This window comes from Strigops habroptila, chromosome 4, assembly GCF_004027225.2.
Source record: "Strigops habroptila isolate Jane chromosome 4, bStrHab1.2.pri, whole genome shotgun sequence".
Lineage (NCBI taxonomy): Eukaryota > Metazoa > Chordata > Aves > Psittaciformes > Psittacidae > Strigops > Strigops habroptila.
Window position 1 is genome coordinate 1531719 of NC_046358.1, and position 27031 is coordinate 1558749.

General features: G+C 45.4%; 7 protein-coding genes across 7 annotated transcripts in view; 1 reads left to right on the forward strand and 6 right to left on the reverse strand.

The window, feature by feature from the left end:
- Positions 1 to 27031, forward strand: part of LOC115607741 (olfactory receptor 5F1-like) — a 133869-nt gene that overhangs the window by 7611 nt on the left and 99227 nt on the right. The window lies entirely within an intron of this gene.
- LOC115607641 (olfactory receptor 1020-like) lies at positions 1754 to 2740 on the reverse strand. Its single transcript, XM_030485181.1, has one exon. The coding sequence runs from the start codon at positions 2738 to 2740 to the stop codon at positions 1754 to 1756; it is 987 nt and encodes a 328-aa protein (XP_030341041.1).
- LOC115607642 (olfactory receptor 1038) lies at positions 6427 to 7371 on the reverse strand. Its single transcript, XM_030485182.1, has one exon. It carries the CDS (start codon positions 7369 to 7371, stop codon positions 6427 to 6429), a length of 945 nt encoding a protein of 314 aa, XP_030341042.1.
- On the reverse strand, positions 11081 to 12118 carry LOC115607643 (olfactory receptor 1020). The gene has a single exon (XM_030485183.1). The coding sequence runs from the start codon at positions 12116 to 12118 to the stop codon at positions 11081 to 11083; it is 1038 nt and encodes a 345-aa protein (XP_030341043.1).
- On the reverse strand, positions 15752 to 16774 carry LOC115607644 (olfactory receptor 1020-like). The gene has a single exon (XM_030485184.1). The coding sequence runs from the start codon at positions 16739 to 16741 to the stop codon at positions 15752 to 15754; it is 990 nt and encodes a 329-aa protein (XP_030341044.1). The 5' UTR covers positions 16742 to 16774.
- LOC115607645 (olfactory receptor 1038-like) lies at positions 20467 to 21456 on the reverse strand. The gene has a single exon (XM_030485185.1). The coding sequence runs from the start codon at positions 21454 to 21456 to the stop codon at positions 20467 to 20469; it is 990 nt and encodes a 329-aa protein (XP_030341045.1).
- On the reverse strand, positions 25931 to 26890 carry LOC115607652 (olfactory receptor 1038-like). The gene has a single exon (XM_030485194.1). The coding sequence runs from the start codon at positions 26888 to 26890 to the stop codon at positions 25931 to 25933; it is 960 nt and encodes a 319-aa protein (XP_030341054.1).

The following is a 27031-nucleotide window of genomic DNA, read 5'->3' on the forward strand; positions in this document are numbered from 1 at the left end:
GTCTATTTCTCACTGAATACTGTCATTGACTTTTGTGCAGGAACCGTGAAAGAACCTAAATCAAATCATGAGGATTAGGGGAAAATCCCACTGTTTTAGTAGCCCATATGCATTCTCTCTTGACATGAAAAGTCTTGGAAAGCAAATGCAGGCACTGTGAAAATGAAGACCTTAGGCCCACTGTAGGAGAGGATCAGGTTCGAGACCATCTTAAGAACCTGAACGTGCACTAGTCCATGGGACCTGATGAAATCCATCCACGGGTCCTGAAGGAGCTGGCGAATGAAGTTGCTAAACCACTGTCCATCATATTTGAAAAATCATGGCAGTCAGGTGAAGTTCCAGATGACTGGAAGAAGGGTAATATAACCCCCATTTTCAAGAAGGGGAAGGTGGAAGACCCAGGGAACTACAGACCAGTCAGTCTCACTTCTGTGCCTGGCAAAATCTTGGAACAGTTTCTCCTGGAAAACATGCTACGGCACATGAAAAACAAGGAGGTGGTTGGTGACAGCCAACATGGCTTCACTAAGGGGAAATCCTGCCTGACCAATTTGGTGGCCTTCTATGATGGAGCCACGGAACTGATGGACAGGGGCAGAGCAGTTGACGTCATCTACCTGGACTTGTGCAAAGTGTTCGACACTGTCCCGCATGACATCCTTGTCTCTAAATTGGAGAGATATCAATTTGATAGATGGACCACTCGGTGGATAAAGAACTGGCTCGATGGCTGCACGCAAAGAGTTGTGGTAAATGGCTCGATGTCCAGTTGGAAACCTGTAAGGAGTGGTGTCCCTCAGGGATCGGTGTTGAGACCGGTCCTGTTCAACATCTTTGTCGGCGACATGGGCAGTGGGATTGAGTGCACCCTCAGCAAGTTTGCCGACGACACCAAGCTGTGTGGTTCGGTTGATACGCTGGAGGGAAGGGATGCCATCCAGAGGGACCTTGACACGCTTGTGAGGTGGGCCGATGCCAACCTTATGAAGTTTAACCAAGCCAAGTGTAAGGTCCTACACCTGGGTAGGGGCAATCCCAGGCACAGCTACAGGTTGGGCAGAGAAAAGATTCAGAGCAGCCCTGCAGAGAAGGACTTGGGGGTGTTGGTTGATGAGAAGCTTAACATGAGCTGGCTTCAGTGTGCGCTTGCAGCCCAGAAAGCCAAACGTATCCTGGGCTACATCAAAAGAAGCGTGACCAGCAGGTCGAAGGAGGTGATCCTGCCCCTCTACTCTGCTCTTGTGAGACCTCACTTGGAGTACTGCATACAGTTCTGGTGTCCTCAACATAAAAAGGACATGGAGCTGTTGGAGCAAGTCCAGAGGAGGGCCACGAGGATGATAAGAGGGCTGGAGCTCCTCCCGTATAAAGACAGGCTGAGAAAGTTGGGGCTGTTCAGCCTGGAGAACAGAAGGCTGCGTGGAGACCTCATAGCAGCCTTCCAGTATCTGAAGGGGGTCTACAAGGATGCTGGGGAGGGACTCTTCGTTAGGGACTGTAGTGGTAGGACAAGGGGTAATGGGTTCAAACTTCAACAGGGGAAGTTTAGATTAGATATAAGGAAGAAGATCTTTACAGTGAGGGTGGTGAAGCACTGGAATGGGTTGCCCAGGGAGGTTGTGGATGCTCCATCCCTGGCGGTGTTCAAGGCCAGATTGGACAGAGCCTTGGACCACATGGTTTAGGGCAAGGTGTCCCTGCCCATGGCAGGGGGGTTGGAACTAGATGATCTTAAGGTGCTTTCCAACCCTTACGATTCTATGATTCTATGAATTGTTCGTGTCCTGCATGATACAACTCTCTTATGTTGCCAGTGGTTGAACAACCTCCTCCAGCACTTGACCAGAGACCCCTTCACCTCCTCGTTCCTCAGGCTGTAGATGAATGGGTTGAGCATGGGGATGACCACAGCGTAGAAGATGGAGGCCAGCTTATCCAGGCTCCTGTGGCTAGATGGAGGTTGTAGGTACATGAAGAATGCTGACCCAAAGAATAAGGCAACAGCCATCAAATGGGAGGCGCAGGTCTGGAAGGCTCTGGCCCTGCTCTGTGCTGAGCACATCCTCAGCATTGTGCGGAGGATAGAGATGTAGGAGAGCAAAATCACCACGCTCGTACTCACGTTGTTGATGGTGATGAAGGCAAAGATGACCATCTCACTGCTGTGGGTGTTGGAGCACACGAGCTTTAGCACAGGGACTGTGTCGCAGAAGAAGTGGTCAATGCGGTTGGGACCACAGAAGGAACCTCCAAACGTGCACCATGTATAGATGATGGCACTGAAGGAGGCGAATAGGTAGGATGATGCTACCAGCTGCCAGCAGACACGGCTGGAGATGATGGTCACGTAAAGCAGGGGGTGGCAGATAGCAACGTGCCGGTCGTAGGCCATCATGGCCAGCACGTGACACTCAGTAGTAGCAAAGAAAGCAAAGGAGAGTAACTGCATCATGCAGGCAGAGAAAGAAATGGTTTTCTCCTCTGACAACAGGTCTGCCAGCATCCTGGGGGAAATGACTGTGGAATAGCAGATGTCAATGAAGGCAAAATGTGTGAGGAAGAAGTACATGGGGGTGTGGAGGCTGGGAGACACCCACACCAAGACGATAATGCCAACATTCCCCACCAAAGTGACAATGTAAATCAACAGAAACAAGACAAAAAGAGGGGTCTGCGCACATGGGCTGTCTGTAATTCCCAATAGGATGAATTTGGTATGTGTGTGATTTCCTTCCATGACCTTCCGAGGCAAAAGGAAATGAAACATCACACTGATTAGAAGTAGAAATTGACTTTTGGACCATATTCCACTTCAATAAACAATTTAACTGCCAAGTTTTGGTGGAATTAATGTATTCTACTATATTTTCTAACCCAAAAATGATATCGTTTTTTCTTTTCACTTCAGATATTCAGAAAAGAAGCATAACTGCGTTGATGCAACAAATGGCATTTTTGTTTTTCTATTGTGGGACACTTAAAACTATGGATTTCTTCAAGCACGTGTGTTTTCAGGTTTGAGAAAAGAATCACATCTTTATTCACTTTTGGATTGGAGGCCTTTTTTGTCGGAAGACACTTCAGAGGATCCTCACAGGAGCACACGTAAACCTGGAGCATGAGAAAGTCCCAGTCCCGGTGAAATCCCATGTTACACATTAATGATCTCCAGACATTTTCCTTTCACTTTTCATTATCATTCCAGTCACCAAATGAAATGTTTCAAACTATTTGAGGTCATTCACAACAGAGAACATTCACATAGGTAAATACATGAATTATACATTTCCGAGTTCCAGCACACTGAAGCATCCTAAACCCATAGGTATTAAGTTGCTTACTTGAAAACTGAGTTGATGTTCAAATGTGCTGATTCCAAAGGCTGGTTTGTCAGTGACTATATCCTGCTGACAATCTCAAATGTTGCATTTCTTTATAACCAAAGAAGATTCATCCTCTTTTAACTCTTGAAGAAATCAGTGCATCTTGCTTTAGCTGCCTGTGTAAAAGAAAAAAACACTGCATCAGCCATTGCTCCCTCTTAGTATAAAGAAAACTCACTTTGATAAGGCTGTTTTCTGACACAGCTTTCCCAAAGAGGAAACGAGGACATAAAGAAGAAGAAAGCCCACTGCCTAAAAGCAAGTGAGGCTCTGCTTTGTCTTGGTGTTACCTCCTGTGCCTTCCCTCTGCCACCGAGTGATGGGAGCCAAGGGTTTATCCTCAATGCAACAGAGAACATCTACGCGCCCGCATCACCTCTGTGAAGCACCTGATGTGAAGAGGGGTGAGCTCCTTCCAGGCTCCAAGAGCTGAGCTTGTGGTGCTGGGGCTGTAAATACAGTTCCATGTGCTCTCCTGGGAGGAAGCCTCCAGGGCTGCTCATGCTTTACCAGAGGAAAACAAAGAGAAGGAAAAGCCAAGGGTGTGAAATCAACTCTGAAAGGCATTGTGGTGCTTGGGCATCTGAATGACATGGCATGGATGAGCCACCCCTGAGCATAGCTACACAGCAGCAGTGATGGCCAGCTCATAGGATGCTTCTGACATGCTTGTGGACCATGAAATGTTTTTGGTGTGACCTTGGCAACAGGATGAGAATGTGTTTAGAGACATTTGAGATCTTGCAGAGGGTTCCCAGGTGGTACATGAAGCACAAGTGGCTCCATCTGTGGAGCTGCTGATGTCCCTCTGTGGATGTTTCAGAGCCCAGTTTTCCAGCCCCAGTGGGGTTATGCACATGTACTGCTTGGATGTGCAACAGCTGAGCTGGTGACTCTGGGCTTCCACTGTCTTCAAGGGTGAGAAATGGGCATTTTGAGGCGGTGATGAATTGTCCCGGGGTGAACTAAGAGGCCTTTATCCCCCTGAGCAGGCTCAGCTGGGGCTCCATCCCCACCCTCTGCCTATTTGCCCTCCATCTCTATTTAAGCTCAGCCGAGGGAGGTTGAACTTTTTTAGATTTCTGGTTTCCAGTTTAGCAGGAGGTTTGCACATTTCTGGAATCCTTTATGGTGGCCTAGGCTTTCTCATAAACCTTCCTAATAAATGCTGGTGCTGATCCTGACCCTTACCAGGGGCTTGTCTTGGTCTGACTTGGCTTGTTTTCTCTTTGTCTTGGACCTGCCTCACCATCACCACATTGCCTGAAGCTTTGGAGTCTTGGCTGAACTTGGCCCAGGTCTCTCTTCCTGCCCTATTTCTCTTGCTCAGGTACTGTGGGATGCTCCCTGCACTCCATGTTGTTCGCCTTTGGCTCTCTTTCAAGAGATTAAACAGACAAACCCCTGTGGCACTGCCCAGGCTCCTGCAAAGTAGAACCCAGCACCCTCTGCACCCAACTGCCCAGCCAGTGCTCACTGCTCTGGCAGTCCCTCTCCATCCAGACCATGTCCCTGCATGGGTAAAATAGAAGATATTGTTCTCAGTGAGGGAAATAGAGTAATAAATTGAACGTTATATTGCAGTGTTATTCTCTGGTCATTAGTGCCTTCTCTTTTACCAAGTATACTATTAGACTTTAATTCTTCAGTAGATTGGCAACACTTTGTTTTGGAATTAGCGTTTGCATGATGTTTATCTATGGGTTTTGTGACAGAGGACACCAGAGCTTCACGTGACACCAAGGAGTTTTGTTTCCCCTATTCCTTAGGCTTCCGAACCTGGTTTGGAACCATTTCCAAGTCTCTCTTTCTTCCTACAACTGGCTTGTGCCACAAGACCACAGATCATCTAATTTATCTGCTGTATTTTATTGCCTGCAGGTTCTTTTCCCTCTCTTTGTTTTCTTCAGGTGTCCCCTCTATATTACCTCCAAGCTACTTGCTGGACCTCTCAAAATATTCTTCCACAGCCAAAGCATATGGAAGAGGCTGTTCATCACCCATATACTTTCCAAATGTAAGTTAATTGCTGCTTATTAACAAGAGCTAAGGGAAAGATATTTTCCCACACCAATGTGTTTTGGATTCCTTCAGACCCAGACAGCTCTCAGTTAACATCGATTCTGTGTTCAGGATTGTCTTTCACCTATGGAAACGAGCCACAGGCTTCATTTGTAAGTGCAAGACACCATTTGGTTTTCCTGGTGTGCTTTAGCATGAGCTGGGCATGGACATGGGATGTGGGTACTTATCTCCAGGTGGACTTCCATTTATCTCACCATTGAAGTAAACTGCACTCCAGATGAATGTAAAATAAGCACTAAAAGTGAATGGGAGGAGCTCTGCATGTGCCCAAATTGTCCTTAACACTGGGTGGTCTCAGCACAGTTCATCCTCCTGCATTATGAATTATGTTGTCTACACTTTCTTGCTTTAAGTAAAATCTATTGTGGAGCTGCAGCCTATGGATGGATTCCCTTTGGTCTTCAAAGGTGCAGCTTGAGATCTTGATTCCCACCAGCTTGTTTTCTTTGAAAGGCACAAACAAATGCAAGGAATCTTTTTAAGCATTTTCTCTGACTCTTTTTCAGGAAGCAAATATAAAACTACCCTTCCTCTTCCCTCCCACCCCAGCAGCTTTAATAAAGAACTTGCAGGTAACAGGGAGGAATTTTATTGGAGCTAAGGGACAAGGTGAAGAACCTTGCAAGAAAAATACATATTTGTCAGTGAGAAAAGGGATTGATAAGTGAATAAAGCTGATTGGTGTTTCCTGTGAGGAAAAGAGGCCTGGGATAATTCAGGGTCATTTCTTCCTACAGGCTGGTGACTGCAAAGTGAAATGAAGTTTGAAGTTCCTGCTCTTCTTGGTTTCATTCCAGGGCAGATGTTAAGGCGGGGTCTATTTCTCACTAAATACTGTCCTTGACTCGTGTGTAGGAACTCTGGAAGAACCTATGTAAAGTTGTGAGGATTAGAGGAAAATCCCATTGTTTTAAGTGCAGCACAGGGTTGTCACTTGAGATGAACTGTTCATGTCCTAGATGCTTTTACGTTGCCAGTGGTTGAACAACCTCCTTCCGCACTTGACCAGAGCCCTCTTCACCTCCTTGTTCCTCAGGCTGTAGATGAATGGGTTGAGCATGGGGGTGACCACAGCGTAGACGATGGATGCCACCTTATCCAGGCTCCTGTGGCTAGATGGGGGTTGTAGGTACATGAAGAGTCCTGTCCCAAAGAATAAGGCAACGACTGTCAAATGGGAGGCGCAGGTCTGGAAGGCTCTGGCCCTGCTCTGTGCTGAGCACATCCTCAGCACTGTGCGAAGGATAGAGATGTAGGAGAGCAAAATGACCACGCTTGCGCCCACTGCATTGATGGTGACGAAGGCAAAGATGACCATCTCGCTGGTGTGGGTGTCAGAGCACACGAGCTTTAGCACAGGAACTTCACCACAGAAGAAGTGGTCGATGCGGTTGGGACCACAGAAGGAACCTCCAAACGTGCACCATGTGTAGATGATGGCACTGAGGAAGGCGAATAGGTAGGATGATGCTACCAGCTGCCAGCAGACGCGGCTGGAGATGACAGTGATGTAAAGCAGGGGGTGGCAGATAGCAACGTGCCGGTCGTAGGCCATCATGGCCAGTACGTGACACTCAATAGTAGCAAAGAAAACAAAGGAGAGGAACTGTATCATGCAGGCCGAGAAAGAAATGATTTTCTCCTCTGATAACAGGCCTGCCAGCATCCTGGGGGAGATGACTGTGGAACAGCAAATGTCAATGAAGGCAAAATGGGTGAGGAAGAAGTACATGGGGGTGTGGAGGCTGGGAGACACCCGCACCAAGACGATAATGCCAACGTTCCCCACCAAAGTGACAATGTAAATCAATAGAAAAAAAACAAAAAGAGGGGTCTGTGCACATGGGCTGTCTGTAATTCCCACCAGGATGAATTTGGTATGCGTGTTGTTTCCTGCCATGACCAGGTGTTACCTGCTGAGGCAACAGGAAGAGAAACATCCGTCTGATTAAAAACAGAGATTCGCTTTTGGACCATATCTATCTCCAATCAATCAACAAATTAACAGCCACCTTTTGGTGGAATTAATATATCCTATTATATTTTCTAACCCCCAAATATATGTTTTATGGTTTTCAGTTGAGGTATTTAGAATGGAACAGAGAGCACGTTGAAGCAACAAATGGCATTTTTTTTTTCTATGCTAGGACACTTAAAACTATGGATTTATTCAAGCACGTACATTTTCAGGATTGAGAAAGGAATCAGATCTTTATTCACGATCAGTTTGGCAGCACTTCATGTCAGAAGACACCTCAGAGGAACCTTGTAGGAGCGCATGTAAACCTAGAGCAAGAGAAAGTCCCAGTCCCAGTGAAATCCCAGCTTGCAAATTAATGATCTCCAGACATTTTCCCTTTCCTTTTAATTATCATTCTAGTCATCAAATCACATTTATGAAACTATTTGAGATCATTCACAACAGATAATATTCGCATTGGTAAATTCCTGATTTATACCTGTCTGAGCTCCAGTACGCTGAAGCATGCTAAGCCCATGTGCATGAAAATGCTTACTTGAAAACGGAGTTGATGTTCTAACGTCCTGATTCCAAGGATGATTTTTAGTGACTATATTCTGCTGACAATCTCAAATGTTGCATTTCTTTATAACAAAGTAAGATTCATCCTCATTTAACTCTTGAAGAAAGCAGTGCAACTTGCTTTAGCTGCCTGTGTAAAAGAAAAACACCCTGCATCAGACACTGCTCCCTCTTAGTGTAAAGAAAACTCACTTTGATAAGGCTGTTTTCTGACACAGCTTTCCCAAAGAGGACACGAGGACGTAAAGAAGAAGAAAGCCCACTGCGTAAATGCAGGTGAGGCTCTGCTTTGTCTTGGTGTTACCTCCTGTGCCTTCCCTCTGCCACCGAGTGATGGGAGCCAAGGGTTTATCCCCAACGCAACAGAGAACATCTACGTGCCAGCATTACCTCTGTGAAGCACCTGATGTGAAGAGGGGTGAGCTCCTTCCAGGCTCCAAGAGCTGAGCTTGTGGTGCTGGGGCTGTAAATACAGTTCCATGTGCTCTCCTGGGAGGAAGCCTCCAGGGCTGCTCATGCTTTACCAGAGGAAAACAAAGAGAAGGAAAAGCCAAGGGTGTGAAATCAACTCTGAAAGGCATTGTGGTGCTTGGGCATCTGAAAGACATGGCGTGGATGAGCCATCCCTGAGCATAGCTACACAGCAGCAGTGATGACCAGCTCATAGGATGCTTCTGACATACTTGTGGACCATGCAGCGGTTTTGGTGTGATCTTGGCAACAGAATGAGATGTGTTTAGAGACATTTGAGATCTTGCAGAGGGTCCCCAAATGGGACATGAAGCACAAGTGACTCCATCTGTGGAGCTGCTGATGTCCCTCTGTGGATGTTTCAGAGCCCAGTTTTCCAGCCCCAGTGGGGTTATGCACATGTAGTGCCTGGATGTGCAACAGGTGAGCTGGTGACTCTGGGTTTTCACTGTCTTCAAGGGTGAGAAATGGGCATTTTGAGGCAGTGATTAATTGCCCCAGGTTGAATTAATAGGCCTTTATCCCCCTGAGCAGGCTCAGCTGGGGCTCCATCCCCACCCTCTGCCTATTTGCCCCCCATCTCTATTTAAGCTCAGCCGAGGAAGGCTGAACTTTTTGAGAGTTCTGGTTTCTGCTTTAGTAGCAGGTGTGCACATCTATGGAATCCTTGGATGGTGATGTAGCTTTGATCATGGGTCTCTTTAGCTGTTGGTGAACCTGATCCTGGCCCGGTGGTTGACTTCATCTGGATTGACTTGTTTTGGTCTTGGACTGTTTCTGCCCTATTTCTCTTGCTCAGGTACTGTGGAGTGATCCCTGCACAGCATGGTGTTCCCCTTTGGCTCTGTTTAAAGAGATTCAAGAAACAAAACCCTGTGGCATTGTTGAGGCTTCTGCAGAGTAGAACCTACCACTCTCTGCACCCAACAGCCCAGCCAGTGCTCAGTGCTCTGACTGTCCCTCTCCATCCAGACCATGTCCCTGTATGGTAAAATAGGAGATAGTGTTCTTGGTGAGGGACACAGAGTAATCAGTTGCACATTATATTCAAGTAATATTCTCTGGATATTAGTACCTTCTTATTTACCTAGTACGATATTACGCTTTTATTGAGAGGATCTGTATTATGTATTTATTTTGGGAAGTTTGTGTCTACAGCCAGGGGTTGCTGCATTTTGTAGATCCCTTCTCCACAAAGACTGAGGCAGAATCATGCAATGATGTTCTTAGTATAAAATGTATTTCCAAACCAAAGAGGAAATAAGGACTCCCAGGGTGGGGTAATTCATCAAGCAGCAATGAGCCCTACAAAGGCCACTTCTCATCAAGGCTCTGTTTCCCTCTAAACCTCGGACCAGATGAGATTTTGAGGTCCAACTTGGGTTTTCCGTGGCTCTATGATTCTATATGTATAGTCTAAGCAAAGAGATCTATACAAACTAGTAGGAAGAAAACAAGGTGTGGCATAGGTTTTCAAGGAAGCTCTCTGACATCAAAGGTCTCTCTCCTGCCAAGCTCTTCAGCATTTGATTACATTGATTCTGGCTTCTTCATTCAACACAGGCAGAAGCCGCTTTCCCCCAGTCCAAAGATGTCTACTCTCTCTCTGCTGTTTCCAGAGCACACAAGAGAGACTGTTCACTATCTATATTCTTTACAAATGTAAGTTAATTCCCACTCACAAGAGCTATAGGAAGGATATTTTCCCACACCAGTGTGTTTTGGCTTCTTTCATACCCAGACAGCTCTCAGTTAACATCGATTCTGTGTTCAGGATTGTCTTTCACCTATGGAAATGAGCCACAGGGTTCATTTGTAAGTGCAAGACACCATTTGGTTTTCCTGGTGTGCTTTAGCATGAGCTGGGCATGGACATGGGATGTGGGTGCTTATCTCCAGGTGGACTTCCATTTATCTCACCACTGAAGTAAACTGCACTTCAGATGAATGTAAAATTACCACTTAAAGTGAATGGGAGGAACCTTGCATGTGCCCAAATTGTCCTTAACACTGAGTGGTCTCAGCACAGTTCATCATCCTGCATTATGGATTATATTTTCTAGGCTTTCTTGCTTTAAGTGAAATCCATTGTGAAGCTGCAGCCTGTGAATGGATTCCCTTTGGTCTTCAAAGGTGCAGCTTGATAGCTTGATTCCCACCAGCTTCTTCTCTTTGACAGGCACAAACAAATGCAAGGAATCTTTTTAAGCATTTTTTCTGACTCTTTTTCAGGAAGCAAATGTAAAACTACCCTTCCTCTTCCCTCCCACCCCAGCAGCTTTAATAAAGAACTCGCAGGTAACAGGGAGGAATTTTATTGGAGCTGAGGGACAAGGTGAAGAATCTTGCAAGAAAAATACATATTTGTCAGTGAGAAAAGTGATTGATAAGCGAATAAAGCTGAATGGTGTTTCCTGTGAGGAAAAGAGGCCTGGGATAATTCAGGGTCATTGCTTCCTACAGGCTGGTGACTGCAAAGTGAAATGAAATTTGCGGTTCCTGTTCTTCTTGGTTTCCTTGCAAGGCAGATGTGATGGTGGGGTCTATTTCTCATTAAATATTGTCATTGACTTTTGTGCAGGAATCATAGAAGAACCTACATCAAATCATGAGGATTAGAGGAAAATCCCATTGTTTTAGTGCCCCATATGCATTCTCTTTTGACATTAACCTTGCAATTCGTACATGCTGGAACTCTCTTAGGTTGCCAGTGGTTGAATAACCTCCTCCAGCACTTGACCAGAGCCCCCTTCACCTCCTTGTTCCTCAGGCTGTAGATGAATGGGTTGAGCATGGGGGTGACCACGGTGTAGATGATGGATGCCACCTTATCCAGGCTCCTGTGGCTAGATGGGGGTTGTAGGTACATGAAGAATCCTGTCCCAAAGAATAAGGCAACAGCCGTCAAATGGGAAGCGCAGGTCTGGAAGGCTCTGGCCCTGCTCTGTGCTGAGCACATCCTCAGCACTGTGCGAAGGATAGAGATGTAGGAGAGCAAAATGACCACGCTCGTACCCACCACATTGATGGTGACGAAGGCAAAAATGACCATCTCGCTGGTGTGGGTGTCAGAGCACACGAGCTTTAACACAGGAACTTCATCGCAGAAGAAGTGGTCAATGCGGTTGGGACCACAGAAGGAACCTCCAAACGTGCACCATGTGTAGATGATGGCACTGAGGAAAGCGAATAGGTAGGATGATGCTACCAGCTGCCAGCAGACACGGCTGGAGATGACGGTGATGTAAAGCAGGGGGTGGCAGATAGCAACATGCCGGTCGTAGGCCATCATGGCCAGCACGTGACACTCAATAGTAGCAAAGAAAGCAAAGGAGAGGAACTGCATCATGCAGGCAGAGAAAGAAATGATTTTCTCCTCTGATAACAGGTCTGCCAGCATCCTGGGGGAGATGACTGTGGAACAGCAGATGTCAGTGAAGGCAAAATGTGTGAGGAAGAAGTACATGGGGGTGTGGAGGCTGGGAGACACCCGCACCAAGATGATAATGCCAATGTTCCCCACCAAAGTGACAATGTATATCAATAGAAACAAGACAAAAAGAAAGGTCTGAGTACATGGGCTGTCTGTAATTCCCAACAGGATGAATTTGATATGTGTGTGATTTCCTGCCATGACCAGGTGTTACCTGCTGAGGCAAAAGGAAGAGAAACATTACTCTGATTAAAAATAGAGATTCAGTTTTAGACCATATCTACCTCCAATCAATCAAAAAATTGACAGCCACCTTTTGGTGGAATTAATATATCCTATTATATTTTCTAACCCAAAATATATGTTTTATGGTTTTCAGTTTAGGTATTTAGAACAGAACAGGGAGCACGTTGAAGCAGCATTTTTCTTTTTCTATGCTGAATTTATTCAAGCACGTACATTTTCAGGATTGAGAAAGGAATCAGATTTTTATTCAGTGTCAATTTGGCAGCAATTCCTGTCAGAAGACAGCTCAGAGGAGCCTCATAGGAGCGCATGTAAACCTAGAGCAAGAGAAAGTCCCAGTCCCAGTGAAATCCCAGCTTGCAAATTAATGATCTCCAGACATTTTCCCTTTCCTTTTAATTATCATTCTAGTCATCAAATCACATTTATGAAACTATTTGAGATCATTCACAACAGATAATATTCACATTGGGAAATTCCTGATTTATACCTGTCTAAGCTCCAGTACGCTGAAGCATGCTAAGCCCATGGGCATTAAGTTGCTTACTTGAAAACGGAGTTGATGTTCAAACGTCCTGATTCCAAAGGCTGCTTTGTTAGTGACTATATTCTGCTGACAATCTCAAAGGTTGCATTTCTTTATAATAAAATGAGATTCATCCTCATTTAACTCTTGAAGAAACCAGTGCAACTTGCTTTAGCTGCCTGTGTAAAAGAAAAACACCCTGCATCAGACACTGCTCCCTCTTAGTGTAAAGAAAACCCACTTTGATAAGGCTGTTTTCTGACACAGCTTTCCCAAAGAGGACACGAGGACATAAAGAAGAAGAAAGCCCACTGCGTAAATGCAGGTGAGGCTCTGCTTTGTCTTGGTCTTACCTCCTGTGCCTTCCTTCTGCCACCGAGTGATGGGAGCCAAGGGTATATCCCCAACGCAACAGAGAACATCTACGTGCTGGCATCACCTCTGTTAAGCGCCTGATATGAAGAGGGGTGAGCTCCTTCCAGGCTCCAAGAGCTGAGCTTGTGGTGCTGGGACTGTAAATACAGTTCCATGTGCTCTCCTGGGAGGAAGCCTCCAGGGCTGCTCATGCTTTACCAGAGGAAAACAAAGAGGAGGAAAAGCCAAGGGTGTGAAATCCACTCTGAAAGGCATTGTGGTGCTTGGGCATCTGAATGACATGGCATGGATGAGCCATCCCTGAGCACAGCTACACAGCAGCAGTGATGACCAGCTCATAGGATGCTTCTGACATACTTGTGGACCATGCAAAGGTTTTGGTGTACCCTTGGCAACAGAATGAGAATGTGTTTAGAGACATTTGAGATCTTGCAGAGGGTCCTCAAATGGGACATGAAGCACAAGTGACTCCATCTGTGGAGCTGCTGATGTCCTTCTGTGAACACTTGAGAGCCCAGTTTTCCAGCCCCAGTGGGGTTATGCACATGTAGTGCCTGGGTGTGAAACAGTTGAGCTGGTGACTCTGGGCTTCCACTGTCTTCAAGGGTGAGAAATGGGCCTTTTGAGGCAGTGATTAATTGTCCCAGGGTGAACCAAGAGCCCTTTATCCCCCTGAGCAGGCTCAGCTGGGGCTCCATCCCCACCCTCTGCCTATTTGCCCCCCATCTCTGTTTAAGCTCAGCTGAGGGAGGTTGAACTTTTTTAGATTTCTGGTTTCCAGTTTAGCAGGAGGTTTGCACATTTCTGGAATCCTTTATGGTGGCCTAGGCTTTCTCATAAGCCTTCCTATTAAATGCTGGTGCTGACCATGACCCTTACCAGGGGCGTGACTTGGTCTGACTTGGCTTGTTTTATCTTTGTCTTGGACCTGCCTCATCATCACCAACTTGCCTGAAGCTTTGGAGTCTTGGCTGAATTTGGCCCAGGTCTCTCTTCCTGCCCTATTTCTCTTGCTCAGGTACTGTGGGATGCTCCCTGCACTCCATGTTGTTCCCCTTTGGCTCTCTTTAAAGAGAGTAAAGAGAGAAACCCCTGTGGCACAGCCCAGGCTCCTGCAGAGTAGAACCCAGCACCCTCTGCACCCAACAGCCCAGCCAGTGCTCACTGCTCTGGCAGTCCCTCTCCATCCAGACCATGTCCCTGCATGGGTAAAATAGGAGATATTGTTCTCAGTGAGGGAAATAGAGTAATAAATTGAACGTTATATTGCAGTGTTATTCTCTGGTCATAAGTGCCTTCTCTTTTACCAAGTATACTATTAGACTTTAATTCTTCAGTAGATTGGCAACACTTTGTTTTGGAATTAGCGTTTGCATGATGTTTATCTATGGGTTTTGTGACAGAGGACACCAGAGCTTCACGTGACACCAAGGAGTTTTGTTTCCCCACCCTATTCCTTAAGCTTCCAGACCTGGTTTGGAAACATTTCCAAGTCTCTCTCTCTTCCTACAACTGGCTTGTGCCACAAGACCACAGATCATCTAATTTATTTGCTGTATTTTACTGCCTGCAGATTCTTTTCCCTCCCTTTGTTTTCTTCAGGTGTCCCCTCTATATTACCTCCAAGCTACTTGCTGGACCTCTCAAAATATTCTTCCACAGCCAAAGCATATGGAAGAGGCTGTTCATCACCCATATACTTTCCAAATGTAAGTTAATTGCTGCTTATTAACAAGAGCTAAGGGAAAGATATTTTCCCACACCAATGTGTTTTGGATTCCTTCAGGCCCAGACAGCTCTCAGTTAACATTGATTCTGTGTTCAGGATTGTCTTTCAGCTGTGGAAACGAGCCACAGGCTTCATTTGTAAGTGCAAGACACCATTTGGTTTTCCTGGTGTGCTTTAGCATGAGCTGGGCATGGACATGGGATGTGGGTGCTTATCTCCAGGTGGACTTCCATTTATCTCACCACTGAAGTAAACTGCACTCCAGATGAATGTAAAATAAGCACTAAAAGTGAATGGGAAGAGCTCTGCATGTGCCCAAATTGTCCTTAACACTGGGTGGTCTCAGCCCAGTTCATCATCCTGCATTATGAATTATGTTGTCTACACTTTCTTGCTTTAAGTAAAATCTATTGTGGAGCTGCAGCCTGTGGATGGATTCCCTTTGGTCTTCAAAGATGCAGCTTGAGATCTTGATTCCCACCAGCTTCTTCTCTTTGAAAGGCACAAACAAATGCAAGGAATCTTTTTAAGCATTTTCTCTGACTCTTTTTCAGGAAGCAAATATAAAACTACCCTTCCTCTTCCCTCCCACCCCAGCAGCTTTAATAAACTTCTCACAGGTAACGGGGAGGAATTTTATTGGAGCTGAGGGACAAGGTGAGGAATCTTGCAAGAAAAATACATATTTGTCAGTGAGAAAAGTGATTGATAAGTGAATAAAACTGATTGGTGTTTCCTGTGAGGAAAAGAGGCCTGGAATAATTCAGGGTCATTTCTTCCTACAGGCTGGTGACTGCAAAGTAAAACGAAGTTTGAGGTTCCTGCTCTTCTTGGTTTCATTCCAGGGCAGATGTTAAGGTGGTGTCTATTTCTCACTAAATACTGTCCTTGACTCGTGTGTAGGAACTCTGGAAGAACCTATGTAAAGTTGTGAGGATTAAAGGAAAATCCCATTGTTTTAAGTGCAGCACAGGGTTGTCACTTGAGATGAACTGTTCATGTCCTGAATGCTTTTATGTTGCCAGTGGTTGAACAACCTCCTTCCGCACTTGACCAGAGCCCCCTTCACCTCCTTGTTCCTCAGGCTGTAGATGAATGGGTTGAGCATAGGGGTGACCACGGCGTACATGATGGACGCCACGTTATCCAGGCTCCTGTGGCTAGATGGAGGTTGTAGGTACATGAAGAATCCTGTCCCAAAGAATAAGGCAACGACTGTCAAATGGGAGGCACAAGTCTGGAAGGCTCTGGCCCTGCTCTGTGCTGAGCACATCCTCAGCACTGTGCGGAGGATAGAGATGTAGGAGAGCAAAATAACCACACTTGCGCCTACTGCATTGATGGTGACAAAGGCAAAGATGGTCATCTCACTGCTGTGGGTGTCGGAGCACACGAGCTTTAGCAGAGGTACGACATCGCAGAAGAAGTGGTTGATGTGGTTGGGACCACAGAAGGAACCTCCAAACGTGCACCATGTGCACATGATGGCACTGAAGAAGGCAAATAGGTAGGATGATGCTACCAGCTGCCAGCAGACACGGCTGGAGATGATGGTCACGTAAAGCAGGGGGTGGCAGATAGCAACATGCCGGTCGTAGGCCATGATCGCCAGGAGGTGACACTCAATAACAGCAAAGAAAGCAAAGGAGAGGAACTGCATCATGCAGGCAGAGAAAGAAATGGTTTTCTCCTCTGATAACAGGTCTGCCAGCATCCTGGGGGAGACGACTGTGGAATAGCAGATGTCAGTGAAGGCAAAATGGGTGAGAAAGAAGTACATGGGGGTGTGGAGGCTGGGAGACACCCGCACCAAGACGATAATGCCAACGTTCCCCACCAAAGTGACAATGTATATCAATAGAAACAAGACAAAAAGAAAGGTCTGAGTACATGGGCTGTCTGTAATTCCCAACAGGATGAATTTGGTATGTGTGTGATTTCCTGCCATGACCAGGTGTCAGCTGCTGAGGCAAAAGGAAGAGAAACATTACTCTGATTAAAAATAGAGATTCAGTTTTAGACCATATCTACCTCCAATCAATCAACAAATTAACAGCCACCTTTTGGTGGAATTAATATTTCCTATTATATTTTCTAATCCAAAATATATGTTTTATGTTTTTCAGTTTAGGCATTTAGAATAGAACAGGGAGCATGTTGAAGCAGCATTTTTCTTCTTCTATGCTGAATTTATTCAAGCACGTACATTTTCAGGATTGAGAAAGGAATCAGATCTTTATTCACCATCAATTTGGCAGCAATTCCTGTCAGAAGACACCTCAGAGGAACCTTGTAGGAGCGCATGTAAACCTAGAGCAAGAGAAAGTCCCAGTCCCAGTGAAATCCCAGCTTGCAAATTAATGATCTCCAGACATTTTCCCTTTCCTTTTAATTATCATTCTAGTCATCAAATCACATTTATGAAACTATTTGAGATCATTCACAACAGATAATATTCACATTGGGAAATTCCTGATTTATACCTGTCTGAGCTCCAGTACGCTGAAGCATGCTAAGCCCATGGGTATTAAGTTGCTTACTTGAAAACGGAGTTGATGTTCAAACGTCCTGATTCCAAAGGCTGCTTTGTTAGTGACTATATTCTGCTGACAATCTTAAATGCTGCATTTCTTTATAATAAAATGAGATTCATCCTCATGTAACTCTTGAAGAAACCAGTGCAACTTGCTTTAGCTGCCTGTGTAAAAGAAAAACACCCTGCATCAGACACTGCTCCATCTTAGTGTAAAGAAAACCCACTTTGATAAGGCTGTTTTCTGACACAGCTTTCCCAAAGAGGACACGAGGACATAAAGAAGAAGAAAGCCCACTGCCTAAAAGCAAGTGAGGCTCTGCTTTGTCTTGGTGTTACCTCCTGTGCCTTCCTTCTGCCACCAAGTGACGGGAGCTAAGGGTTTATCCCCAACGCAACAGAGAACGTCTATGTGCCAGCATCACCTCTGTTAAGCGCCTGATGTGAAGAGGGGTGAGCTCCTTCCAGGCTCCAAGAGCTGAGCTTGTGGTGCTGGGGCTGTAAATATCCATGTGCTCCCTTGGGAGGAAGCCTCCAGGGCTGCTCATGTTTTACCAGAGGAAAACAAAGAGAAGGAAAAGCCAAGGGTGTGAAATCAACTCTGAAAGGCATTGTGGTGCTTGGGCATCTGAATGACATGGCATGGATGAGCCATCCCTGAGCACAACTACACAGCAGCAGTGATGACCAGCTCATAGGATGCTTCTGACATACTTGTGGACCATCCAACAGTTTTGGTGTGACCTTGGCAACAGAATGAGAATATGTTTAGAGACATTTGAGATCTTGCAGAGGGTCCCCAAATGGGACATGAAGCACAAGTGACTCCATCTGTGGAGCTGCTGATGTCCCTCTGTGGATGTTTCAGAGCCCAGTTTTCCAGCCCCTGTGGGGTTATGCACATGTAGTGCCTGGATGTGCAACAGCTGAGCTGGTGACTCTGGGCTTCCACTGTCTTCAAGGGTGAAAAATGGGCATTTTGAGGCAGTGATTAATTGCCCCAGGTTGAACTAATAGGCCTTTATCCCCCTGTGCAGGCTCAGCTGGGGCTTCATCCCCACCCTCTGCCTATTTGCCCCCCATCTCTATTTAAGCTCAGCTGAGGGAGGCTGAACTTTTTGAGAGTTCTGGTTTCTGCTTTAGTAGGAGGTGTGCACATCTATGGAATCCCTGGATGGTGACGTAGCCTTAATCATGGATCTCTTTAGCTGTTGCTGAACCTGATCCTGACCAGGTGGTTGACTTCATCTGGATTGGCTTGTTTTGGTCTTGGACTGTTTCTGCCCTATTTCTCTTGCTCAGGTACTGTGGAGTGATCCCTGCACACCGTGGTGTTCCCCTTTGGCTCTGTTTAAAGAGATTCAAGAAACAAACCCCTGTGGCATTGTTGAGGCTTCTGCAGAGTAGAACCCATCACTGTCTGCACCCAACAGCCCAGCCAGTGCTCACTGCTCTGACTCTCCCTCTCCATCCAGACCATGTCCCTGTATGGGTAAAATAGGAGATAGTGTTCTTGGTGAGGGACACAGAGTAATCAGTTGCACATTATATTCAAGTAATATTCTCTGGATATTAGTACCTTCTTATTTACCTAGTACGATATTACGCTTTTATTGAGAGGATCTGTATTATGTATTTATTTTGGGAAGTTTGTGTCTACAGCCAGGGGTTGCTGCATTATGTAGATCCCTTCTCTGCAAAAATTGAAGCAGAACCATGCAATGATGTTCTTAGTATAAAATGTATTTCCAAACCAAAGAGGAAATAAGGACTCCCAGGGTGGGGTAATTCATCAAGCAGCAATGAGCCCTACAAAGGCCACTTCTCATCAAGGCTCTGTTTCCCCCAAAAGCTCGGACCAGATGATATTTTGAGGTCCAACTTGGGCTTTCCGTGGCTCTATGATTCTATATGTATAGTCTAAGCAAAGAGATCTATACAAACTAGTAGGAAGAAAACAAGGTGTGGCATAGGTTTTCAAGGAAGCTCTCTGACATCAAAGGTCTCTCTCCTGCCAAGCTCTTCAGCATTTGATTACATTGATTCTGGCTTCTTCATTCAACACAGGCAGAAGCTGCTTTCCCCCAGTCCTAAGATGTCTGGTCTCTCTCTGCTGTTTCCAGAGCACACAAGAGAGACTCTTCACCATCCATATTCTTTACAAATGTAAGTTAATTCCCACTCACAACAGCTACAGGAAGGATATTTTCTTACACCAGTGTGTTTTGGCTTCTTTCATACCCAGACAGCTCTCAGTTAACATTGATTCTGTGTTCAGGGTTGTCTTTCACCTATGGAAATGAGCCACAGGCTTCATTTGGAAATGCAAGACACCATTTGGTTTTCCTGGTGTGCTTTAGCATGAGCTGGGCATGGAACTGGGATGTGGGTACTTATCTCCAGGTGGACTTCCATTTATCTCACCATTGAAGTAAACTGCACTCCAGATGAATGTAAAATTACCACTCAAGATGAATGGGAGTAGCTCTGCATGTCCCCAAATTGTCCTTAACACTGAGTGGTCTCAGCACAGTTCATCATCCTGCATTATGAATTATGTTGTCCACACTTTCTTGCTTTAAGTAAAATCTATTGTGGAGCTGCAGCCTGTGGATGGATTCCCTTTGGTCTTCAAAGATGCAGCTTGAGATCTTGATTCCCACCAGCTTGTTTTCTTTGAAAGGCACAAACAAATGCAAGGAATCTTTTTAAGCATTTTCTCTGACTCTTTTTCAGGAAGCAAATGTAAAACTACACTTCCTCTTCCGTCCCACCCCAGCATCTTTAATAAAGAACTTGCAGGTAACAGGGAGGAATTTTATTGGAGCAAAGGGACAAGGTGAAGAACCTTGCAAGAAAAATACATATTTGTCAGTGAGAAAAGTGATTGATAAGTGAATAAAGCTGATTGGTGTTTCCTGTGAGGAAAAGAGGCCTGGGATAATTCAGGGTCATTTCTTCCTACAGACTGGTGACTGCAAAGTGAAATGAAGTTTGAAGTTCCTGCTCTTCTTGGTTTCATTCCAGGGCAGATGTTAAGGCGGGGTCTATTTCTCACTAAATACTGTCCTTGACTCGTGTGCAGGAACTCTGGAAGAACCTATGTAAAGTTGTGAGGATTAGAGGAAAATCCCATTGTTTTAAGTGCAGCACAGGGTTGTCACTTGAGATGAACTGTTCATGTCCTGGATGCTTTTACGTTGCCAGTGGTTGAACAACCTCCTTCCGCACTTGACCAGAGCCCTCTTCACCTCCTTGCTCCTCAGGCTGTAGATGAATGGGTTGAGCATGGGGGTGACCACGGCGTAGATGATGGATGCCACCTTATCCAGGCTCCTGTGGCTAGATGGAGGTTGTAGGTACATGAAGAATCCTGTCCCAAAGAACAAGGCAATGACTGTCAAATGGGAGGCGCAGGTCTGGAAGGCTCTGGCCCTGCTCTGTGCTGAGCACATCCTCAGCACTGTGCGGAGGATAGAGATGTAGGAGAGCAAAATCACCACGCTTGCACCCACTGCATTGATGGTGACAAAGGCAAAGATGACCATCTCACTGCTGTGGGTGTCAGAGCACACGAGCTTTAGCACAGGAATTTCGTCGCAGAAGAAGTGGTTGATGTGGTTGGGACCACAGAAGGAACCTCCAAACGTGCACCATGTGTAGATGATGGCACTGAAGAAGGTGAATAGGTAGGATGATGCTACCAGCTGCCAGCAGACACGGCTGGAGATGATGGTCACGTAAAGCAGGGGGTGGCAGATAGCAACGTGCCGGTCGTAGGCCATCATGGCCAGCAGGTGACTCTCAATTGTAGCAAAGAAAGTTAAGGTGAGGAACTGCATCATGCAGGCAGAGAAAGAAATGGTTTTCTCCTCTGATAAGAGGTCTGCCAGCATCCTTGGAGAGACGACTGTGGAATAGCAGACATCAGTGAAGGCAAAATGGGTGAGGAAGAAGTACATGGGGGTGTGGAGGCTGGGAGACACCCACACCGAGATGATAATGCCAGCGTTCCCCACCAAAGTGACAATGTAAATCGATAGAAACAAGACAAAAAGAGGGGTCTGCGCACATGGGCTGTCTGTAATTCCCAGTAGGATGAATTTAGTCTGGGTGTGATTTCCTGCCATGACCAGGTGTTACCTGCTGAGGCAAAAGGAAGAGAAACATCACACTGCTTAAAAATGGAGATTCACATTTGGACCGTATCTAACTATTATCCATCACCAATTTAAGTGCAACATTTTAGTATACTCTGCTATATTGTCTAACCTAAATTATATTAGTTTTATTTTTTTTCAGTTAAGGTATTTAGAAAAAAATAAGGATCGCATTGAAGCAACAAATGGCATTTTTGTTTTGCTATGTTGGAACACTTAACACTATGGATCTATTCAAATGTGTGTTTTCCTGCTGAGGCAAAAGGAAAATAGACATCGCTGTGATTAAGAATAGAGATTTAATTTTGGACCATATCTAACTCCAAACAGTCAACAATTTATCTGCCACATTTGGGTGGAATGAATAGACTCCACTATATTTTCTAATCAAAATTAGATGTTTTTGGTTTTCAGTTGAGATATTTAGAAAAGAACACCGAGTATGTTGAAGCAACAAATGGCATTTTTGTTTTTCTATGTTGGGACACTTAAAGCTATGGATTTATTCAGGTTCTTTCAAACCATATTTTACTCCAGTCAAGGACCAGTTTAACTATCACATTTTCATACATTCTACTATATTTTCTAAACCAAATGACATATATATTTTATCTTGTTCATTTGAGGTATCTTGAAAAGAACAGGGAGCGTGTAGAAGGAACAATTGGCATTTTTGTTTTTCTATGGGACACTTAAAACTATGGATAATTCAAGCACGTGTGTTTACAGATTAAAGAATCGGGTCTTTATGCACTTTCAATTGGAGGCTATTTGTGTCAGAAGACACCTCAGAGCAACCTCATAGAAGCACATGTAAACCAGGAGCAAGAGAAAGTCCCAGTGAAATCCCAGCTTACACATTATGACCTCCACATATTTTCACTTGGCTTTTAATTATCGTTTCAGTCTTCAAATCACATTTATCAAAATATTTGAGATCATTCACAACAGTTAACACTCACATTGGTAAATTCATGATTTATGCCTTTCTGAGGTCCAGCACGCTGAAGCATCCTAAAACCATAGGTATTAAGTTGCTTACTTGAAAACTGAGTTGATGTTCAAATGTGCTGATTCCAAAGGCTGATTTGTTAGTGAATATATTCTGCTGACAATCTCAAATGTTGCATTTCTTTATAACAAAATAAGATTCATCCTCATTTAACTCTTGAAGAAATCAGTGCATCTTGCTTTAGCTGCCTACGTAAAAGAAAAACACCCTGCATCAGACACTGCTCCCTCTTAGTATAAACAAAACCCACTTTAATAAGGCTGTTTTCTGACACAGCTTTCCCAAAGAGGACACGAGGACGTAAAGAAGAAGAAAGCCCACTGCGTAAATGCAGGTGAGGCTCTGCTTTGCTTGGTGTTACCTCTTGTGCCTTCCCTCTGCCACTGAGTGGTGGGAGCCAAGGGTTTATCCCCAACGCAACAGAGAACATCTACGTGCCGGCATCACCTCTGTTAAGCACCTGATGTGAAGGGGGATGAGCTCCTTCCAGGCGGCAAGAGCTGAGCTTGTGGTGCTGGGGCTGTAAATACAGTTCCATGTGCTCTCCTGGGAGGAAGCCTCCAGGGCTGCTCATGCTTTACCAGAGGAAAACAAAGAGAAGGAAAAGCCAAGGGTGTGAAATCAACTCTGAAAGGCATTGTGGTGCTTGGGCATCTGAAAGACATGGTGTGGATGAGCCATCCCTGAGCACAGCTACACAGCAGCAGTGATGACCAGCTCATAGAGTGCTTCTGACATACTTGTGGACCATGCAAAGGTTTTGGTGTGACCTTGGCAACAGAATGAGAATGTTTTTAGAGACATTTGAGATCTTGCAGAGGGTCCTCAAATGGGACATGAAGCATAACTGACAACTAACATAACTGACTGTGGAGCTGCTGAAGTCCCTCTGTGGACTCTGGAGAGCCCAGTTTTCCAGCCCCAGTGGGGTTATGCACATGTAGTGCCTGGATGTGCAACAGCTGAGCTGGTGACTCTGGGCTTCCACTATCTTCCAGGATGATAAATGGGCATATTGAGGCAGTGATGAATTGTCCCAGGGTGAACTAAGAGGCTTTTATCTCTCTGAGCAGCCTCAGCTGGGGCTTCATCCCCACCCTCTACCTATTTGCTCCCCATCTCTATTTGAGCTCAGCCCAGGAAGGGTGGGCTTTGTTACAGGAGTTCTGGTTTCCAGTTTAACAGGAGTTGTGCACATCTATGGAATCCTTTGACGGTGATCTAGGCTTGATTATGGATCTGTTTAGTAATTGCTGGACATGATGCTGACCAGTGGATTGGCTTAGCTTGGTCTCGTACCTGCTTCATCATCACCAACTTGCCTGATGCTCTGGAGTCTTGGCAGAACTTGGCCCAGGTCTCTGTTCCTGCCCTCCTGCTCTTGCTCAGGTACTGTGGGATGGTCCCTGCACACCATGGTGTTCCCCTTTGGCTCTCTTTAAAGAGATTAAAGAGACAAACCCCTGTGGCACTGCCTAGGCTCCTGCAGAGTAGAACCCATCGCCCTCTGCACCCAACAGCCCAGCCAGTGCTCACTGCTCTGGCAGTCCCTCTCCATCCAGACCATGTCTCTACATGGGTAAAATAGGAGATATTGTTCTCAGTGAGGGAAATAGAGTAATAAGTTGAATGTTATATTCCAGTATTGTTATCTGGTCCTTAGTGCCTTCTCTTTTACCAAGTATGATATTAGACTTTTATGGAGAGGAGCTCTGTTATGTATCTGATGTGGGAAGTTTGTGTCTACAGCCAGGGGATTCTGCTTTTTGTAGATCTCTTCTCTTCAAAGATTGAAGCAGAATCATGCAATGATGCTCTCAGTATGAAATGTATTTCCAGAACCTCAAGCCTGGTTCTTGTGTTGCTGGAATTCACAAATCTGCCTCCCCTGCACATTAGACTGAAGTTCCTCTTGGCAGTTCCCTGAGTTGGATCCACCATGCATAAGACTATGGCAATCCAGACCTCCCTTAGCAACGGATCACCAAGTCTGGGAAACCTTTGGCTATTTTGGTTGTCTCTGCTTTGGAAACTTTATTAAAACAAAGAGAAAAGAAGGACACATGACACTTCTCCTCTAGGCTCCCTTTCCCACTAAAGCTCAGACCAGATGATCTTTGAGGCTCAGCTTGGGCTTTCTGTGGCTCTATGATTCTACATGTATAGTTTAAGCAGAAATATCCAACAAACTAGAAGGAATAAAACAAGGTTTGCTGGAGGTTTTAAAGGAAGCTCTCTGATATCAACGTCTCTGTCCTGCCAAGCTCTTCAGCATTGAATTATATCTATTCTGGCTCCTTCCTTAAGCACAGGTTGAAGCCACTTCTCCCACAGACATAAGACAACATCTCCTCTCATTGCTGTTTTTCAGAGCACACAAGAGAGACTGTTCACCATCCATATACTTTCAAATATAAATTAATTCCCACTCACAGCAGGTAAAGGAAAGATTTTCCCACACCCGTGTGTTCTGGCTTTTTTCAGACACAGACAGCTCCCAGTTAACATCGATTCTGTGTTCAGTATTGTCTTTCACCTATGGAAACGAGCTACAGGCTTAATGTTTATATGAAATAGACAATCTGATCAACCTGGAGTGATCTAGCATGAGCTGGGCACAGACATGGGATGTGGGTGCTTGTCTGCAGGTGGACTTCCATGTCTCTCACCATTTAAGTAAACTGCACTTCAGATGAATGTAAAACACCACTTAAAAGAAGTGGGAGGAGCCCTGGATGTGCCCACATTGTCCTTAACACTGGATGGTCTCAGCACAGTTCGTCATCCTGCATTATGGTTTATATTGTCTACACTTTCTTGCTTTAAGTGAAATCTATTGTGAAGCTGCAGCCTGTGGATGGATTCCCCTTGATATTCCAAGGTGTAGCTTGAGATCTTGATTCCCACCAAAGAGCTTCTTCTCTTTGAAAGGCACAAACAAATGCAAGGGATCATTTTAAGCATTTTCTCGGACTCTTTCAGGAAGCAAATATAAAACTACACTTCCTCTTCCCTCCCACCCCAGCAGCTTTAATAAAGAACTCGCAGGTGACAGGGAGGAATTTTATTGGAGCTAAGGGACAAGGTGAAGAATCTTGCAAGAAAAATACATCTTTATGAAAAGTGACAAAAGTGACAGAAGTGATAAACGAATAAAGCTGATTGGTGTTTCCCGTGAGGAAAAGAGGCCTGGGATAATTCAGGGTCATTTCTTCCTACAGACTGGTGACTGCAAAGTGCAATGAAGTTTGAGGTTCCTATTCCTCTTGGTTTCCTTGCAAGGCAGATGTGATGGTGGGGTCTATTCCTCATTAAATACTGTCACTGAATTTTGTGCAGGAACTGTGGAAGAGCCTAGATCAAATCATGAAGATTAGGGGAAAATCCCATTGTGTTAGTGCCCCATTGGCTTTCTCTCTTGACATGAATTGTTCACATCCTAGATGCTAGAACTCTCTTATGTTGCCAGTGGTTAATCAATCTCCTTCTGCACTTGACCAGAGCCCCCTTCACCTCCTTGTTCCTCAGGCTGTAGATGAATGGGTTGAGCATGGGGGTGACCACAGCGTAGATGATGGATGCCACCTTATCCAGGCTCCTGTGGCTAGGTGGGGGTTGTAGGTACATGAAGAATCCTGTCCCATAGAATAAGGCAACAGCTGTCAAATGGGAGGCACAAGTTTGGAAGGCTCTGGCCCTGCTCTGTGCTGAGCACATCCTCAGCACTGTGCGAAGGATAGAGATGTAGGAGAGCAAAATGACCACGCTTGTGCCCACCACGTTGATGGTGACGAAGGCAAAGATGATCCTCTCACTGCTGTGGGTGTCAGAGCACACGAGCTTTAGCACAGGGACTGTGTCGCAGAAGAAGTGGTCAATGCGGTTGGGACCACAGAAGGAACCTCCAAACGTGCACCATGTGTAGATGATGGCACTGAGGAAGGCAAATAGGTAGGATGATGCTACCAGCTGCCAGCAGACACGGCTGGAGATGATGGTCACGTAAAGCAGGGGGTGGCAGATAGCAACGTGCCGGTCGTAGGCCATCATGGCCAGCACGTGACACTCAGTAGCAGCAAGGAAAGCAAAGGAGAGGAACTGCATCATGCAGGCAGAGAAAGAAATGGTTTTCTCCTCTGATAACAGGTCTGCCAGCATCCTGGGGGAGATGACTGTGGAATAGCAGATGTCAATGAAGGCAAAATGTGTGAGGAAGAAGTACATGGGGGTGTGGAGGCTGGGAGACACCCACACCAAGACGATAATGCCAACGTTCCCCACCAAAGTGACAATGTAAATCGATACAAACAAGACAAAAAGAGGGGTCTGCGCACATGGGCTGTCTGTAATTCCCAATAGGATGAATTTGGTATGTGTGTGATTACCTTCCATGATCTTCTGAGGCAAAAGGAAATGAAACATCACACTGATTAGAAGTAGAGATTGACTTTTGGACCATATTCCACTTCAGTAAACAATTTAACTGCCAAGTTTTGGTGGAATTAATGTATTCTACTCTATTTTCTAAGCCAA

Coding starts and splice junctions, on each gene's coding strand:
- LOC115607645 (XM_030485185.1), bottom strand. CDS start 21,456: ATGGCAGGAAATCACACCCAGACTAAATTCATCCTACTGGGAATTACA.
- LOC115607643 (XM_030485183.1), bottom strand. CDS start 12,118: ATGGCAGGAAATCACACACATATCAAATTCATCCTGTTGGGAATTACA.
- LOC115607644 (XM_030485184.1), bottom strand. CDS start 16,741: ATGGCAGGAAATCACACACATACCAAATTCATCCTGTTGGGAATTACA.
- LOC115607642 (XM_030485182.1), bottom strand. CDS start 7,371: ATGGCAGGAAACAACACGCATACCAAATTCATCCTGGTGGGAATTACA.
- LOC115607652 (XM_030485194.1), bottom strand. CDS start 26,890: ATGGAAGGTAATCACACACATACCAAATTCATCCTATTGGGAATTACA.
- LOC115607641 (XM_030485181.1), bottom strand. CDS start 2,740: ATGGAAGGAAATCACACACATACCAAATTCATCCTATTGGGAATTACA.